The sequence below is a fragment of the Borostomias antarcticus genome (genome assembly GCF_949987555.1).
Source record: "Borostomias antarcticus genome assembly, chromosome: 19".
Lineage (NCBI taxonomy): Eukaryota > Metazoa > Chordata > Actinopteri > Stomiiformes > Stomiidae > Borostomias > Borostomias antarcticus.
In genome coordinates, this window is record NC_140252.1 from 20,112,278 (window position 1) to 20,127,277 (window position 15,000).

General features: G+C 45.1%; 1 protein-coding gene across 1 annotated transcript in view; it reads left to right on the top strand.

Moving 5' to 3' along the window:
- Positions 1 to 15,000, top strand: part of epha6 (eph receptor A6) — a gene marked incomplete at both ends in the record, with an annotated part of 64,904 nt that overhangs the window by 20,147 nt on the left and 29,757 nt on the right. The window contains one exon of the mRNA XM_084453501.1: positions 78 to 468. Within this exon, the coding sequence (XP_084309627.1) occupies positions 78 to 468 (391 nt within the window). The remainder of the gene's footprint in view (positions 1 to 77; positions 469 to 15,000) is intronic.

Genomic DNA, 15,000 nt, shown 5'->3' on the forward strand with positions numbered 1-15,000 from the left:
TGATTGATTGATTGATAATATAATAACGAACGCTAATAACCGTGTATTAACCATGCCGCTCCGCCGCCATCGAACAGGTGGACACCATCGCGGCCGACGAGAGCTTCACGCAGACGGACCTGGGCGACCGCGTGCTGCGCCTCAACACCGAGGTGCGCGAGGTGGGCCCCATCACGCGCAAGGGCTTCTACCTGGCGTTCCAGGACGTGGGCGCCTGCATCGCCCTGGTCTCCGTGCGCGTCTTCTACAAGCGCTGCCCGTCCACGCTGCGCAACCTGGCGGCCTTCCCTGACACGGTGCCGCGCCTGGACTCGTCGTCGCTGGTGGAGGTGCGCGGGGCGTGCGTGGAGAACGCCGAGGAGCGCGACACGCCCAAGCTGTACTGCGGCGCGGACGGCGACTGGCTGGTGCCCCTGGGGCGCTGCGTCTGCAGTCTGGGACACGAGGAGACGGATGGCTACTGCAGAGGTGAGGAGGTGGGGGGGGGAGAGGGGGAGGGGTCTCTCGTGGGTGGGGGTCTACCGCAGTCCCATACCCGGGGGGTGCTACAACGGCGTGCGGACTCCTGGGGACTATGACTCACAAACATGCTGAAGCGATATTGATCGTTTTGTTTGTCTAAAATGATGTCAGGATCCAGATGAATTAAAACCCCTTCAAGGGCGTTTAGGTGTGAGACTGGGTTTGAAGCATATGTTGTTGTTTTTTTATGGTTATCAAACAATCTAAACTATACGCAAGGCAATTGACCACGTCATTTTTTTTTTTTACTTCCGGAGGAATTCTTTCAATTCCGTGCAGATTGTGCAGACTAGGGTTAGGGTTAGCAAATGCAAATGGCTGCAAATGCTTCTATAAAACACTGAATTGAAGGAGCAGCTCTGTGAGTTCTTGCCTATACCAGTGACCAATGCCCATGGGGAGTTTCAGATGGATTAGCCAACCCATTGAGGAGGTAAATGGAGTCAGACAGAGTTTCCCTCATTATATTGTAGGATATTTATAATAGACTTTAATGGTTCTTTCTGACTTGAAAATCATATTTAATCTATTTCTTTCGTAGTTTTTTTCAATTGTTACAAATGGTTCTCTACCATACTGTATAGCGGTCTTTGTGTTTTAGTTTTTAAACTGTGGCGTGTTTCTGAAGTTAGTGTTTTTTATCGGGTCTTCTCGTTTCCCGACCTGTCCAACTCTTCAGCGGTAGCGGTCGGCCGGGCTCTCCCTGCTGTGTCAGCACCTCGCAGGGCCTGTCCTGCACGCCGCTACATCACTTAGGATGAGGGGGCTCTCCCAGCGCGCTCCGGCACTGCTGAGCCGGCGCAGTCAATCTAGGAGCAACTGCCAGATCTGAGGGAGGGAGGGAGGGAGGGAGGGAGGGAGGGAGGGAGGGAGGGAGGGAGGGAGGGAGAGGAGAGGGGGTGGGGGAGGAGGGGAGAGGAGAGGAGAGGAGGTCTTGTGTCAGATACTGGAGACAGACAGGTCTCAGGGGCCCCGCCGTCATCTGCGATGTTTGAGATCCCAACCCCCCCCCCCTCCTCCTCCTCTCCTCCCCTCCTCCTCCTCCCCCCTTCTCTCTTTCTCTCTCCACCTCCCTCCCTCTGCTTTATCGTAATTCATTCCCTCTCTTCCCTTCTTTTCTACCACTCCCTCCTTCTCTCCCTCTCTTTATCTCTCTCCGTTCTTCCTGTTCCATGTCCGCACACCTCCCTCCCTTCCTCTCCCTCCTCCTCCTCCTCCTCCTCCTCCTCCATCCCTCTGTACTCAGAGCCCTTAAGGGCAGCAGTGTGTGGGAAATGCCCCCCCCCCCCTGACTGGAACGTTCTCTCTGACTGATCACCTCCACTGTCAGTCGTCACGGAGATGCCCCAATGTTCTCTCAGGGCGCTCTGTGTGCGACAGTAAACACATCGAGGAGTAAACAGTAAACACATCGAGGAGTAAACAGTAAACGCACCGAGGAGTAAACATGTCCAGGCCTAGCCGTCAACCACAGCTGGGTTGAAATTAGAAAAACCCTCGAGTAAAAAAAAAAACAGTTACAAAAAATGTAAATAACAAATATAAAATGGCTGCCGTCCGTACTGTAGTGTTGTTTCTCTGTGTATCCGCCGTGCGTCATTTGTCTGCTGTATTATGTTATTGAATGTCAATAGTGTTTCTGTGGTGTTTCATCTTGTCCTCGTCCCTCCGTGGGCGTCCCGGCCGTATCAGGAGAGCTCAGCTGGCTCTCTGGGGCGACCGTCGCGCTTCTCCTCCTCCTCTACTCCCTCTTCTCATTTAGATTCTACCCTTCACTGCCTCCTCGGGGGGGGGGGGGGGGGTTGTTTCTTTGTTTGTTCGTTTGTTTGTTAGAGTTTTCACAGCAGAGATCTGCAGGCTATAGTTTTTTTTGTGTGTGAAGATTTTTAAAAGACATTTCACGGTCTTTTAAAGTCTTACTTCATTTACCATTTACCTTTTTTTTGTAAAAAAGTCTCACTGTTCTTTTTAAATGTCCGCAGACTTCTGGAAAGTCGGAGAAATCCAACAAAATGCTTCCAGCCAAAGAACGTTCATTTGATCATTTTCTCACTCGTCTTTAGCTACGATAGACTTCGTTTGGTCCGGCAGCCAGATAACTTTTGAACACACACAAAAACATTTGGAAGCCAGGAGGAGGGAGGTACAGGAGAGGAAAGTTTGTAAACGGCGAGTTCTTCTTCTTTGTTCTAGATTGTATTTGGCCTCATTTTTCCTTTGCGCGGCGTACAGAGGCTAGCCGGCTAATTGCCTCCATTTGTTAGCTTCACAGCTAATTTAGCAGGCTGCGTCTCTTCCCTAAACCTCCTCACCTCCACTTCATCCTCTCAGCCGGGCGAGCGCTCAGTAATTAAGTCAGCTGCTAAATTGAGCTGCTCTGCATGCTAACAAGTGAAGTACACCCCGTGCGATACTTCGTTTTCTGTCAACTAAATGTCCTTATAAATGTTCCTGCCGTCGTTTCGATTCGTTCGGCGACCCTGCGATGATAGAGGTGGCCAGATTACCGCTCTTAAACATCCCTCCAACGGTCGGTTGATGAGCTGATATTTGGGGCAGGCTGGGAAATCCGCTTCATCTGTCTCTTGCACATGGTTCTCTCACTCTCGCTCTTTGGCATGTGTCCCCCTCCTCTCTCTCTCTCTCTCTCTCTCTCTCTCTCCCATTCTCTCTCTCTTTCTCTCTCTCTCCCATTCTCTCTCTCTTTCTCTCTCTCTCCCATTCTCTCTCTTTCCCATTCTCTCTCTCCCTCCCATTCTCTCTCTCTCTCTCCCATTTTCTCTTTCTCTCTCCCATTCTCTCTCTCCCATTTTCTCTTTCTCTCTCCCATTCTCTCTCTCTCTCTCTCTGTCAAGCAAAATAATAATAATATCCGCAAATACAATACGGTTCCTGCAGCTTCGCTGCCTGACCCCTAACTAGTACGTTGAATAGCACATGGACACAATACTAGAGCTAGTCTGGGAAATGTGGTCCTCACAAGCATAGGACTACAACAGTAGGACTGTCTTCTATCTATACTGGGGCTGTGGAACAAACTACCTGTCTCCATTAAAGAAGTTGAAAGTGCAGTAGCTTTTACAACAAGGATCAGGAAACTGCTCGTCAGCAACCTGCCTTTATAAGCCATGTTCGATGATGTCACATGATGTGAGGATGTATGCGTGTATGTATGTATGAATGAATGAATCAATCAATCAATCAAAGCTTTATTTGTATAGCGCATTTCATACCCAGAGGCAACACAATGCGCTTTACAGAGAACAAGGGAGGTGGGCATACGACCCACTCTCTACATATTCCAGAGGGAAGCAAAAAAACAGTAATGAATGTGTGGATGTGTGTATGAATAGTGATTCGGCGCTATCGAGAACTTGGAGAACTATCGAGCATTGTATTACTATTGTACTCACATTATTGTATTATCGCACACGTATTATTGTAAAATTGCCCTAAGCACTATAAACAGATGCATGTCTCCACTTGGACTTCTGCTACAACAGGTACAGCAATGGAAATAAGTCTTGGACTTTTCGTTTTATCCCCGACAATGCAGTTTTACAATATGTTTTTTTTTTTTTATATACTTATGCATTGCTTTTGTCAATCAAATTAAATCAAATCAAATCTGTTGTAAAACTGCATGGTAATAAAAGGATTCTGATTGTAATTGGGTTGGTTTGTGGAGGAGTCACCTTAGATCAGACATTCCCAAACTGTGAGGCGGGCCTCCCCTGGGGGGCCCCAAAGAAATTCAGGGGAGGCGCGGTGGGATGGTTAGAAAAAAAAGAAGGAAAAACATGTTTTTTATTTTTGAATTTTCTATGGTTTTTATGAATGAAACGTGATTTTAAAGGTCTTTTTTTATGGATAAATTTGGGGGGTTGGGAGGGCGCGGGTGTGTCACTGTTTTCAGAGGGGAGGCCCACATTGATGGAGTTTGGGAACCCATGCCTTAGATAATAGGTAGAAGCCTGCCAGGTTCTGAGGGCGGAGAATGTTCTGTCTCTGCCCGGCGTTCTGCTGGCCACGGCGCCGGAGGCTGAGTCAGACTGGGCACGACACCAATACAAAGTTTTTTTTTTGCAGAGTCATAAGTTATTGCATAAAAACCCTGAGAACGCTGTCTCTGGATCCAGGAAGAGAATGAGACCTGGCTCGCTTACCCCTACTGCTCTGCAGAGATGTGTGTGTGTGTGTGTGTGTGTGTGTGTGTGTGTGTGTGTGTGTGTGTGTGTGTGTGTGTCGGTGCATGCCTGGATTTTTGCTTGAAGAGTTGACGTCTAAAGTAAAACTTAGTCGGAGCTGCAGTAACTCTTAACGGTTTGTTGCGGAGGACGCCATATCTCTCTCCCTTACGGTGCGCTGTTTACACAATCTACCCCAAAACCCCAAACCCCAGCTTAAAGCTGCAATAGTTGTTTCCCCCCCCCCCACATTTTGTCAAAAATAATTAAACCCACCTGATATCAGGTCGTTTCATTGAGTCAGAGCGTCCTGATAGCGTCCTACTTCAATGACCCCTACCATTCAATGACCCCTACCATTCGTCTGGTTATTCCAGCATTTCTGCCTATGTTGTCAAATTACGGCACGTGCACAATATTATACTTACTGCCATCTAGTGGTAGGGAATGGTTAATTGCTGCTTTAAAGCACATCTATGCATATTCATATTGTTTAGATTGCAAGTGGCAGAGCAGCCGTGGCCTTGTTTGTTTGAGATCAGATGGAAATGGTTCAGGCAGCGCAGGCAGGCGGAGAGAGAGGGGAAAATAATTAACTTCTACTGGTGTGTGAACAGCCGCCAGCGAAACCAATTCTCCTGCGTTTATTATATGCTTCTCTGAAAATCAGGGAACAGGACGAACATTCAATATCAGTTTTGTCCCAGAGGGCTTTGTGTGTGTGTGTGTGTGTGTATGTGTGTGTTTCTTGCTCTTTTTGTGTGTGTGTGTGTGTCTGTGTGTGTGTTTGTGTGTGTGTGTTTGTGTGTGTGTGTGTGTGTTTGTTGCTCTTTTTGTGTGTGTGTGTGTGTGTGTGTGTGTGCGTGTGTTTGTGTGTGTTTGTGTGTGTTTGTTGCTCTTTTTGTGTGTGTGTGTGTGTGTGTGTGTGTGTGTGTGTGTGTGCATTATTTGTTTACTTACACTATATTTATGTGTGTAGGATTGAAATAACAGTAATTTCACCAGCAGCAATTGTCAAGCCTCCTCTATGGACAACGAGTCTTTTGGATGTGCATGTTTAGTATCTCCTGCCCCTCATACACTGCGCTGTCCTGCGGCATGTCGATTGAGCTTTCAGACAACCCTCTCAACTCAATTCAAAAAACTTTATTGATCTATCACACACAGTAATGATAGATAATTGTGTCAGGTTAGGTGCCTCCAAACCACCGCTGTCTTCAGGCAATGATTGCACAGGAAAACATTGTTGTTTTTGTTTGTTTATGGAAGTTACAACAGTTTGACTAGAAGAAAGAAGTTCAGAGTATGTATCTGCTTCGAAAATTAGTCATTTAACAACGTTATTTCTACTGTACATGTGGCAAATACACAAGTCACAACATGTCATTTTGTCACTTGGTGCCAAGCTACTTCCAGTGATTGTGGCTACGCTAGGCTAACGGCGCGGGTCTCAATGCTGACTACAGCACAGACAGGGAGGAGAAGGGTGTGTATATTATCTGACTCTGGGGAAAATGGCAAATTTCCCCAAAAGTTGGCGTGTTCCTTTAAAAAGTAGTACAGTAACTAGTCTATTTGGCCTTATTTCAAAAGGACATTGCAGTGAAGAGGTTTTCATAGTTCTCTTTTTGACCAGAGTTGAGGCAGCTGCCTGATGTGAGGTGAGCTTTTCCCCCCCTAGGATGACGATGAAATGTACACTCCTCAAACTAATTTAATCGGTCATGTGTGACTGTTGTAGTGCCCCGCCCTGAACCCTAACCCTCACCTTAAAGGTGCAGTATGCGTTTTTTCTCAGAAGCTTTTTGTTATATATTTTTTTGAAATTCTCCTTACACCCTGACAGCAACCAATAAAGGGCTCTGGCACTAAAATGAAACAAATCCGTAATCTGTGGAAGTAACAGGACTGTAATAGGCACGTCCAATCATTTTGAGTTGCCAACTTGAAATGATTGGATGGCTTACCTGCCTGTCAACCTACTTGCCTACCTAGCGAGTGTCATTGGTTTTCCCACAGTTTGGAGGAGTGGCTTTGGAAGGAGGCCTGAAGGGAGGTGCAGGGATTTTGTCAGCTGCATTTTACTGCATACTGCAGCTTTAACCAGTAGCTTTTTGTCGCCTAAACTTAGGCGTCACGACAACAGTGACACACGACCTCTGAAATTAGTTCGAGGTGAGGTGAACATTCCATCGACATCCAAGGAAAAAACATCTGGCTGATAGGAGTATAGCTGAAGGGTGTAAATATATTTATTTATTTATTTGATTTTATTGGTTTATTTAGCGAGGACAGTGCATATTAATGAACACATACAAATACATGACTGTGTAAACATGCCGGATTTAGCTAGAAGCTAGTTTCCATCCAGTCCTCAAACATTAAACATTAAAAAGAAGTACTCACAGAAGGACAAATATTAAAATACAATTACAATAATAATAAAAATAATAATAAAAAAACTAAATCTAAGAGGCTATATAAAGTGCTGATGCTCTACAAGCGCTACAGTCAAAGTGCTAATGCTAAAGTGCTGTATATAAAGTGCTGTATGTAAATGGTAAGCGGTTGTGGGAATGTGTGTGTGAAGGATCCTTAGTTACGGGAATGTGTGTGTGAAGGATCCTTAGTTACGGTGTCGACCTTCCTGTCAGACTCTCAGGTCTTTTCTGTAAAGATCTGAGCGTGGGGTTCGAGTGGAACCGTGATTCTGGTCGCATGCTTGATGATTCTTGCGATTATTCTTGTCAGTTTCTGCTTGTTTGTTTTGGTGGAGAATGTGGTTCCCTGTGGAGAACCCGGTTCCCTGTGGAGTCCATGTGCTGTTTTCACTGCAGCGTTTCTCATACCGGATAACTTTCTTTTTTCAGTGGCGTATCTGGTTCAAACTGGTTTTCTGGAGGGAGTGTGTGTGCTGGGCTGTGCACAGCGCCCGGAATCGATGGAGGTTACCCAAGATGGCCGAAACATGAAACTCGTTTGACATAAAATTTTTAGAAAGATTGGATGAAGGAAGGTTTTTTTTTCCGTAAAGATTCTCTGAAGTGCAAAAAAAGAACATATAAAGTATTTTTCCGTACAAAAGTTAAGTATTTAGATAACTTGCACTTCTTTTCTGAACGCGAGTCGATGAGTTGAAGAATGGAGACAAGGTGTGTTGTGATTTAATTTGATTTATCTCAGTCTGCAGCGCAGCCATATGGCTCAGCCTGCCGATAGACACACTACCAGACGCGGTGGTTATAGGAGGGCGGTCCTCTGCCGATAGACACACTACCAGACGCGGTGGTTATAGGAGGGCGGTCCTCTGCCGATAGACACACTACCAGACGCGGTGGTTATAGGAGGGCGGTCCTCACACCCCTGGGAGATCTTCCCCAAAGATAAACAGCCTCTGTTCTGACACTCCTCCCACACTGGTCACTAATGCATCAGTCATTTGGTTCTCTCATCAGAAACCACCTTTTTATCTTCAGTTTGAGCAAAGTGATGCACTTTTTCTTTTAAATGGTAAATGGTCTGCACTTATATAGCGCTTTTCCATCTTAGCGGCACTCAAAGCGCTTTTTACCTCTCATTCACCCATTCACACACACTCTCACGCACCAATGGTGGCAGCTGCCATGCAAGATGCTAGCCTGCTCATTGGGAGCGATTTGGGGTTAGGTGTCTTGCTCAAGGACACTTCGACGTGTGAATAGTCAGAGCTGGGATTCGAACCACTGACTCTTCGATCATTGAACGACCCGCTCTACCAACTGAGCTACAGCCGCCCTATCTTAAGATAAGATAAGACTTTATTGATCCCCCTCAGGGCGGACTTTGGCGTTTCAGCAGTTGAAAATTACAGAAAGTTTGGAAAGAAGAGAAACTCAAGCTACAGGGTAACAAAAAAAAATCGAAACTCCATCTTATCATAGTTCCTGGGAGGTCCGTGGGAAGCCAGAAGTGTTCTCATCTTCTTCAAGCCTCGATGTCCAAAAGTTGTGCCGTCGATTCCCGTCTCCCTAAAGTGAAGCGGAGCCTGTTTTATGCAGATGTCGGCTTTCCTCCAGTTTGCAAGCGGTTGCAGCAACTTTGCGGCGTGAACTTGCCGTGACTTTTGCTTTCTCCCCGTTTTCATTTTCGAGAGGGGCTTCAAAGGCAGACATGATCAAAGCTGTCTGAGGCAGCAAGGGGAGAGAGAGAGAGAGAGGGAGAGAGAGGGAGAGAAAAAAAGCAAGCTCCCCGATGTACATGCATGCCGGCGAACACTCCCAACTCCAGCACCAGCCCCCACCACCAAAACAAAGGCGGCAGATTTTATTTTTTATTTTTATCAAACTCTGCTTTTCTCACCAATAATATTCTGCCAGACTGTTTTGACATCTCAATCTAGATCGTTCTTTTCCTTTAAAATCCCCCAGCGTCGACTGCGACGATGGAATAGACATAGTTATATCATGACCTAGATAAGGCTTCACAGCCATAACACAATTTGCTTTTTACCTCTTTGACCCAGAGCTTCTTCCGGGATGGGTGTGTGTGTGTGTGTTTGTGTGTGTGTGTGTGTGTGTGTGTGTGTGTGTGTGTGTGTGTGTGGTGAAGGGGGGGTGGGGGGGACTAAAAGGATGGCTTTTTTTCCCTCAGTATCTCAGTGTCAGCAGTTCGCATCCCGGCTTTTCAGTAAAGAGACATCTCAATCAAAAGAGCCGAGCGAAGGCAGACTAGAGGAGGGGTTGACAGGCAACCGGGAACACTGTGCTCGCTTTCATTACACACACGCTTTGATTCTCTTTTCACACATTTCTCTCTCTCTTGTCAACACGTTTTTTCTTGTTCTACATTCCTCACTGTCTGAGAGATTAGAGAGATGGCGCAGACTTATCGTCTCACACTGTCGCTACTTGTTTTATACAGACGCGCCTTTATTGGAAGTGCTAGTAGCTAATGGGAAACTTGTAGAAAGGAAGAACAACAACAGAATTGAGTTGACTTCTGAGAGTTCTCAGCGAGAGTTCTTCTGCTTCCGTTGCGATACAGTTTAACCCCTGTCACACTGAAGGATCACTTGTGGAAATGTGAAATTCGGAGAAGGGGAAGAAGTTAAAGTAGACAGAGAATGTGGAAGAGTTGGAGAGAGATGAATAGAAATAGATAGAGAGAGAGAGAGAGAGGGAGAGAGAGAGAGAGAGGGAGAAGGTCAGAGAAGGAGGAGAGAGACAGAGAGGTGTGACACCAGAATTGTGACACCATGCTCCCTGGCCCAGGTAGAGTACCTAGAGTACCAGGATGTTGATAGAGGCAGCCAGGCTCGATGAGGCAGGCTGGTTTGTGAGACATCAGCCGGCGAAGCGCTGAAAAGCACGACCTCACGGGTAAGGTAAAGTAAGAACCCTTGAGAACCGATGGTTCTGGAGCCTAGTGGCCCATAGAGCTGGATCCTATCTCCTGGTTCCTTAGCGTGAGGCAGCTTGATGTACAAGTCCACCCCCTGGACATGACGCTAGTATGTCACAGGAACTCACCCCCAAACCAACCCTTGATGCTGAGTGCCAAGCAGGGAGGCATTGGGCACCATTTCTTTATAGTCTTTGGTACTGTATGACCCAGCCGGGAATCGAACCCCCAACCTCCCACTATCAGGTCGAACACTCTAACCACAAGGCAAATGAGCTAGCGTGACGTCACAGGAGCTACCACCTCATTTATCTCTCGCCCCGTGGATGTTCTAGACCCCGAATCCTGGCGGTCTACCGTTTCATTGTTGATGCTTTGTGTCAAAAAATTGACAATCAATTGAGTCTTTGTGGCTCTTTTAAAATCACCTTCGAGGACATAATTCTGAATATATATATACTGTATATACCCAGAATTCCTCTCCAGTGTGTGTGTCTGCCTTTAGACAAAGCCTGGGCACAGCATCAAACGTTCTCTCTGAAGACTTCATCTACATACCGAAGCGTAGGGACCTGGCAGAGCACTACAGTTATGTCACGCTCCTCTCTCTCTCTCTCTCTCCTCCTCTCTTTCTTTTTATCTTTCGCTCATCTCTCTTTCTTCTCTCTCTCTTTATTTCTCTACCATTCTCTCTCTTTCCTACCCTCTACCCTCACCTACACACCACACACACACACACACACACACACACACACACACACGCACGCACTACAATTGTCACTTCTCTCTCTCCTCTTCTTTCTTTTTATCTTAATTTCTATCATCTCTCTTTCTTCTCTCTCTCTCTCTTTCTTTCTCTACCATTCTCTCTCTTTCATACCCTCACCTGTGTAGGTCACACACACACACACACACACACACACACACACACACACACACACACCCACGCACACACACTCCAGTGGCAGGCGGCCCAGAAGGTTTCACACTGAGCACACACACACACACACACTTCTGATAATGTATATGATGACTAGCTATATTTGACACACCGTAATTCATAATGTAAACGGTTAAGCCGATTATGAGCTGCAATGAATACAGCTACATGTAAGTTGATTCCGAGCACAGCTGGGATGTTGGATGATCAGTATAATATGTCTGTATTTGTATTGCTTGTGTTCGAATGATATTTTCTCTGAAAAGAGACTCAACAAACTGCCCCCGTGTACGTATGCAGCATGGCCGCTATCACTGCTTCAATACAGGCGGTCCCTCCACTCCAAGCTTTGAGACAAGGCTACATTTTGGTGCTGTTTGCAGCTAACTCTCTCATCGCATATAAATGCTCCCCCCCCCTCCCCCACCCCCACCCACCCAACGAGACACTGCCAGATAAATCACCCTGATTATTACAGCATGCAGAGGGAACGAGGTGCTAATTTAACGCTGGTTCAATCTCAGTCTCGCTCCATCTCTCGATGTCTCCACTGTATCTCCATCTCTCTCCGTCTCTCTCTCATCTCCGTCTCTCTCTCTCCGTCTCGCCATTTATCTCTCCATCTCGACGTCTCTCTCCATCTCTGTCCATTTATCTCTCTCCATCTCTCTCCGTTGCTCTCTCCATCTCTGTCTTTCTCTCTCTCCATCTCTCTATATATCTCTCTATATCTCTCTCTCTCCATCTCTCTAAATCTCTCTCTCTCCATCGCCCACGCACCCGTAAGCTGTAATTAATATCAAGAGATTGTTTTCAAGGGAGGGTTTTGCTCAAGTGAGCCTGCAGCTGTGAAGAAAACAGCTGAGTTGAGAGGAAAGTGAAATTACTTGTGAAGCCTTGCATGGCGACGGAGAACCCGGGTTCCTGCATGTAAGAACCTATGAAAGTATTTTTATACTTGGTTTAAAAATAAAAAGCACGCGAGTGGTCGATTCAAGCTGGTTTCAAACAAAGACAATAGATTTATTCTGAAATACGTTTTGCAAAAGCGGTCTCTCACACAGGAAGTGTTTCCATCAGTCAGAGCATTGACACTGAGTCAGGGATCAACTCTTATAGGACGGTACAGAGGATGTGAGTGACGTCACAGACCAAATGGTCTTGATAAACAGAGATTCTGTGGGAACGGAGGAAACTCCGGTTTCCACAAACGTTGGAATAATAAACTCAGAACTCAGGAAAATCAATCAAGTAGGAAAACAGAAAAACTAAATTGGGGGGGAACACATGGGTGATACTTGAATTTCATTAACAAACCCAACACAGCCAGGAACAGCAGTGTGTGTGAGGGCAGGTGGGCGAGTTTGAAGTATTGTTACGGAGGCTTTTTTTGAGGAAAATGACCGTACGCGAGTCATAACAAAGAGAAATATGTGTAAATGTGTAATTAAAAAACAAACAAACAGACTATTTATTGAGACCAACAACTTTTTTTTTGTCTCATAAAACCATTCTCACATGAGCTCCTAACGGTTTACCTCTTCTGGCACGTCGGGATCCGACTAGCCTACAGTACATCCAGCCACGCCTGGGAGCCTGTTCAGAATCTGCTTTAAAACAGGTCATCATCTAGGCTAATTAAATAACTGGGTTTACTTTCAAGTTCAAGTTCCACTCACTGTCTGTAGCTGTATTCTGCCGGTGTGCCTGTTGATGGGGAAGCCTACTGACATTCAGCTTTATTTGCATTACATTACATGACATTACAGTCATTTAGCAGACGCTTTTATCCAAAGCGACTAACAATAATTGCATTTAACGTAGGAAAAGCCAGTGTACTACTACTTGCCAGAACTCACAAGTGCATCTTCTTTCTAAAACAAGTGACTAAGAGCATAATCTAGTGCTGAGGGCAAAGTGTAAGAATAGCAATCTAAAGTACAATACAATGCAATGCAATAAAATAAAATACAAGTATTACATTACATTACATTACAGTCATTTAGCAGACACTTTTATCCAAAGCGACTAACAATAATTGCATTTAACATAGGAAAAGCCAATGTACTACTACTTGCCAGAACTCAGAAGTGCATCTCATTTCTAAAACTAATGACTAAGAGCATAATCTAGTGCTGAAGGCAAAGTGTAAGAATAGCAATCTAAAATATAATAGTTGCTTAAGAGGGAGGATCGTTGTAGTACTTCTTGAAAAGATGAGTTTTGAGCCTGTGGTGAAAGATGGGCAGTGACTCTGCTGTCCTGACGTCAGTGGGCAGTTCGTTCCACCACAGCGGGGCCAGGACAGAGAAGAGCCGTGACCGTATCGATCGACCGCAGGGGCCTCGGAGTGACGGGGCAACCAGTCACCCCGAGGTAGCAGAGCGTAGTGGTCGGGAGGGGGTGTAGGGTTTGACCATGGCCTGGAGGTAGGAGGGGGCTGTTCCTTTCATTGCCCTGTAGGCTAGTGCCAGAGTTTTGAACTGGATGCAAGCTGCTACAGGGAGCCAGTGTAGAGAGCGGAGAAGGGAAGTTGTGTGGGAGAACTTGGGGTGGTTGAACACCAGGCGAGGAGCAGCTTTCTGGATTCCAGAAGTTCCAGGTGTTTAATGGCTGCCGCCGGGGCCCCAGCAAGGAGGGAGTTGCAGTAGTCCAGGCGGGAGATGACCAGGGTCTGGAGTAACATGAACCTGGAACATAGAGACCATAATTTAGATGAGAAGCTCATGGTTTAATGTTGGTCTCAGTATGCTGTCCTGTGAAATGTAGGCTATTTTCAAAGTAAACTGAATGTTGAGACAGTTACATTCGAACTGGGACTATTTCGCCGACCGCACTACCACCGTAAACTTCCGCTCTGTTTACTTTGTAGAGACCACCCATAGTCCTCCGCAGGGCAGAAGTTACAGGATATCCTCATCTTGTCGGAACTCGGGAAATGAATGACTAAACTAATTACAAATGTCACAAAATGATCAAATTATCGTACATTATGGGATTTTGGGCATTATTGGGCCAAAATATCGTTCAAATACGATAATTTATCGTACATCTGGCAACGGCGAGCGGGATATGTGATGTCAGTGAACGTAGAGCACAGCGGCGGTTTAATGCGAGTCGCGACCTGGAGATCGACCGGCTCGGGGCTCATTTCTGGCCATCAGTGAAGAACGATCAGCTGTTAGGAATCGGTCTGGCAAAGATCAGCCTGTCTCCCCACAGACGGGGTTTGGCTCTACAGTGTATATATATATATATATATATATATGGGGGTATATACAGTATATATATATATATATATATATATATATATGGGGGTATATACAGTATATATATATATATATATATATATGGGGGGTATATACAGTATATATATATGGGGGATATATACAGTATATATATATATGGGGGGTACCTGTATATGCAGTTTATATACAGTATATATATATATATATATATGGGGGGTATATGCAGTTTATATACAGTATATATATATATGGGGGGTACCTGTATATGCAGTTTATATACAGTATATATATATATATATATATATGGGGGGTACCTGTATATGCAGTTTATATACAGTATATATATATATATATATATATATATGGGGGGTATATGCAGTTTATATACAGTATATATTATATATATATATATGTGGGGTATATACAGTATATATATAGGGGGGATACAGTATATATATGTATATGCAGTATATATATGTATATATATATATATATATATATATATATATAGGGGGGTGAACAACACTCCATTTTTTTTTTAGGTTTTTATTATCAATCCTAGTTTTTGTTTTTACTGGTTCTTATTCATTTGTTTTTACTAGTTCTTATTCATTTCTCTGTTCTATTTCCCATTTTAATTGCACATTCAGAGTAGTTCAGTTGGTTTCCAGAGGGCTTTTGCATGTTAGTTTTTCACCCAGAGCTTATGAATAATTCACACATT